The following is a 1,760-nucleotide window of genomic DNA, read 5'->3' on the forward strand; positions in this document are numbered from 1 at the left end:
TGGCTGCCAAAACCACCAATAACAATAGCTATGAGCAGAGTCCCAGTGCCTGGCTTTTGCCAAGGCTTTATGGATGACTCTCTCCCCTTTCAACAAACACTCATTATTGTTCCCCACCTCCTTATTATCCATACTGTGCTGAAGACATTGTGAAATCCCTAGGCCCTTCTTCCCCATCCTGGAGACAATTACAAAGATTGCTACCGGCTTACCCATCCTGACCAGGCAATGTAAACTCAGTGCACATGCCCTGGAGAAATCAGTTGGAGGTTCCAGGCACCTGGGATCTGCAGGTCAGTGGTGGACAGGCAGTATTCTATCTTTCTCTGTTTTCTTCTCCCTCTGTCAATAGCTCTGATATGCCACCTCTTTTTAACTCCTCCTGGCAAGCTCTCTAGTTAGCAAGGTATCCCCTACATAGATCACCATGGGATGCTAAATAAGTCTCGGGTCACATAGAAGGAATTTGAGGAGAAGGTACAGGTTAAGTCAAGATTTTTAAATATTTAGGACCACCGGTTTTAGAAAGTAATTTCAGAAGAAATCATCTAGGCCAGTGGTATTCAACAATGTTTTTTTGAAGCTTGAGGTTCCTTAGAGATGCCCCAGTGCCTTTTTGTTTTTTTGGGTTTTTTTGCAGTGTACGTTATTTTAGTTTTATTTTTTAAAAATTCAAAAAAATTTTTAAAATTCATTTTTATTGGAATATAGTTGATTTACGTTGTTGTGTTAGTTTCTGCTGTACAGAAAAGTGAGTTATACATATACATCTTTTTTAGATGTATACATCCACTCTTTTTTAGATTCTTTTCCCATATAGGTCATTACAGAGTATTGAGTAGAGTTCCCTGTGCTATCAGTAGATTCTTATTGATTATCTATTTTATATATAGTAGAGTGTTTAGTTACCAAGGGCGAATGGGGGGAGGGATAAATTGGGAGATTGGGATTGACATACACACTCAGTGCCTGCTTCAGTAGTCGATGCTAGCTGGGTCCTGGTGTCACCATCATTCTCCGCTTCTGCAAAAGCAGGTGTCTTTTATCCATTTAACTTTCATTAGTGTCTGTGTAAAATTTCCTTGTGAAACCTAAAATAGTTTTGAAAAATATTGACCTTGCTCTACCCCTCATTCCAATGATAAGAATTTGGAGGCCTAGGGAATAAAGGAATTTTCCAAGGTGACAAAATAAATTGGTAGCAGAGTTAGGTCTAGAACCAACCTTGCCATCCGAATCTGCGGTGAGTGTTTCTATGTCCTGCTCATGAGCACCAGTGTGTCTCAGTTGGGGCAGATGGAGAGAGCTACAAGCTATGCTTTGTGGCTTCAAGAGCTTGTTAACTTTTATAAGGGAAAAAATGCCTATATATAAAACAATAAATAACACACTGAAATTTAATGGGAGTTCAGAGTAAGTTTGCAATGGTAAAGTAAAGTCTTTAAACTCTGAGTCATGGAATCATCGATAGTTTGATCTTGAAAGAATCTTAACAACCACATCCTCTAACTCCATGATTTTATAAATGCTGGAAACTGAAGATTGGAGGGTAAGTGACGTGAACTTGTATGTCTGAGCTGTTTCTCTGAGCTGATAATTAACTTGGCAGAAGCAGATACTCAACCTATAGATAATAATGCCACGTCAGTGACCTTAATGTCAAAGATTTGAATGGACAATGATGAGGTAGGGAAATGAAAGACAACTTTTTTTTTTTTTTTTTTTTTTAGCAGTACGTGGGCCCCTCACTGCTGTGGCCT

At 39.0% G+C, this 1,760-nt stretch overlaps 1 protein-coding gene across 1 annotated transcript in view; it reads left to right on the top strand.

Annotated features, from left to right (window-relative positions):
* Positions 1 to 1,678: 1,678 nt before the first annotated feature.
* Positions 1,679 to 1,760, top strand: part of IL1F10 (interleukin 1 family member 10) — a 1,556-nt gene continuing 1,474 nt past the window's right edge. The window contains 1 exon segment of the mRNA XM_007446027.1: positions 1,679 to 1,686. Coding sequence (XP_007446089.1) covers positions 1,679 to 1,686 — 8 coding nt within the window.

Source organism: Lipotes vexillifer, unplaced genomic scaffold (assembly GCF_000442215.2).
Source record: "Lipotes vexillifer unplaced genomic scaffold, Lipotes_vexillifer_v1.1 scaffold1275, whole genome shotgun sequence".
Lineage (NCBI taxonomy): Eukaryota > Metazoa > Chordata > Mammalia > Artiodactyla > Lipotidae > Lipotes > Lipotes vexillifer.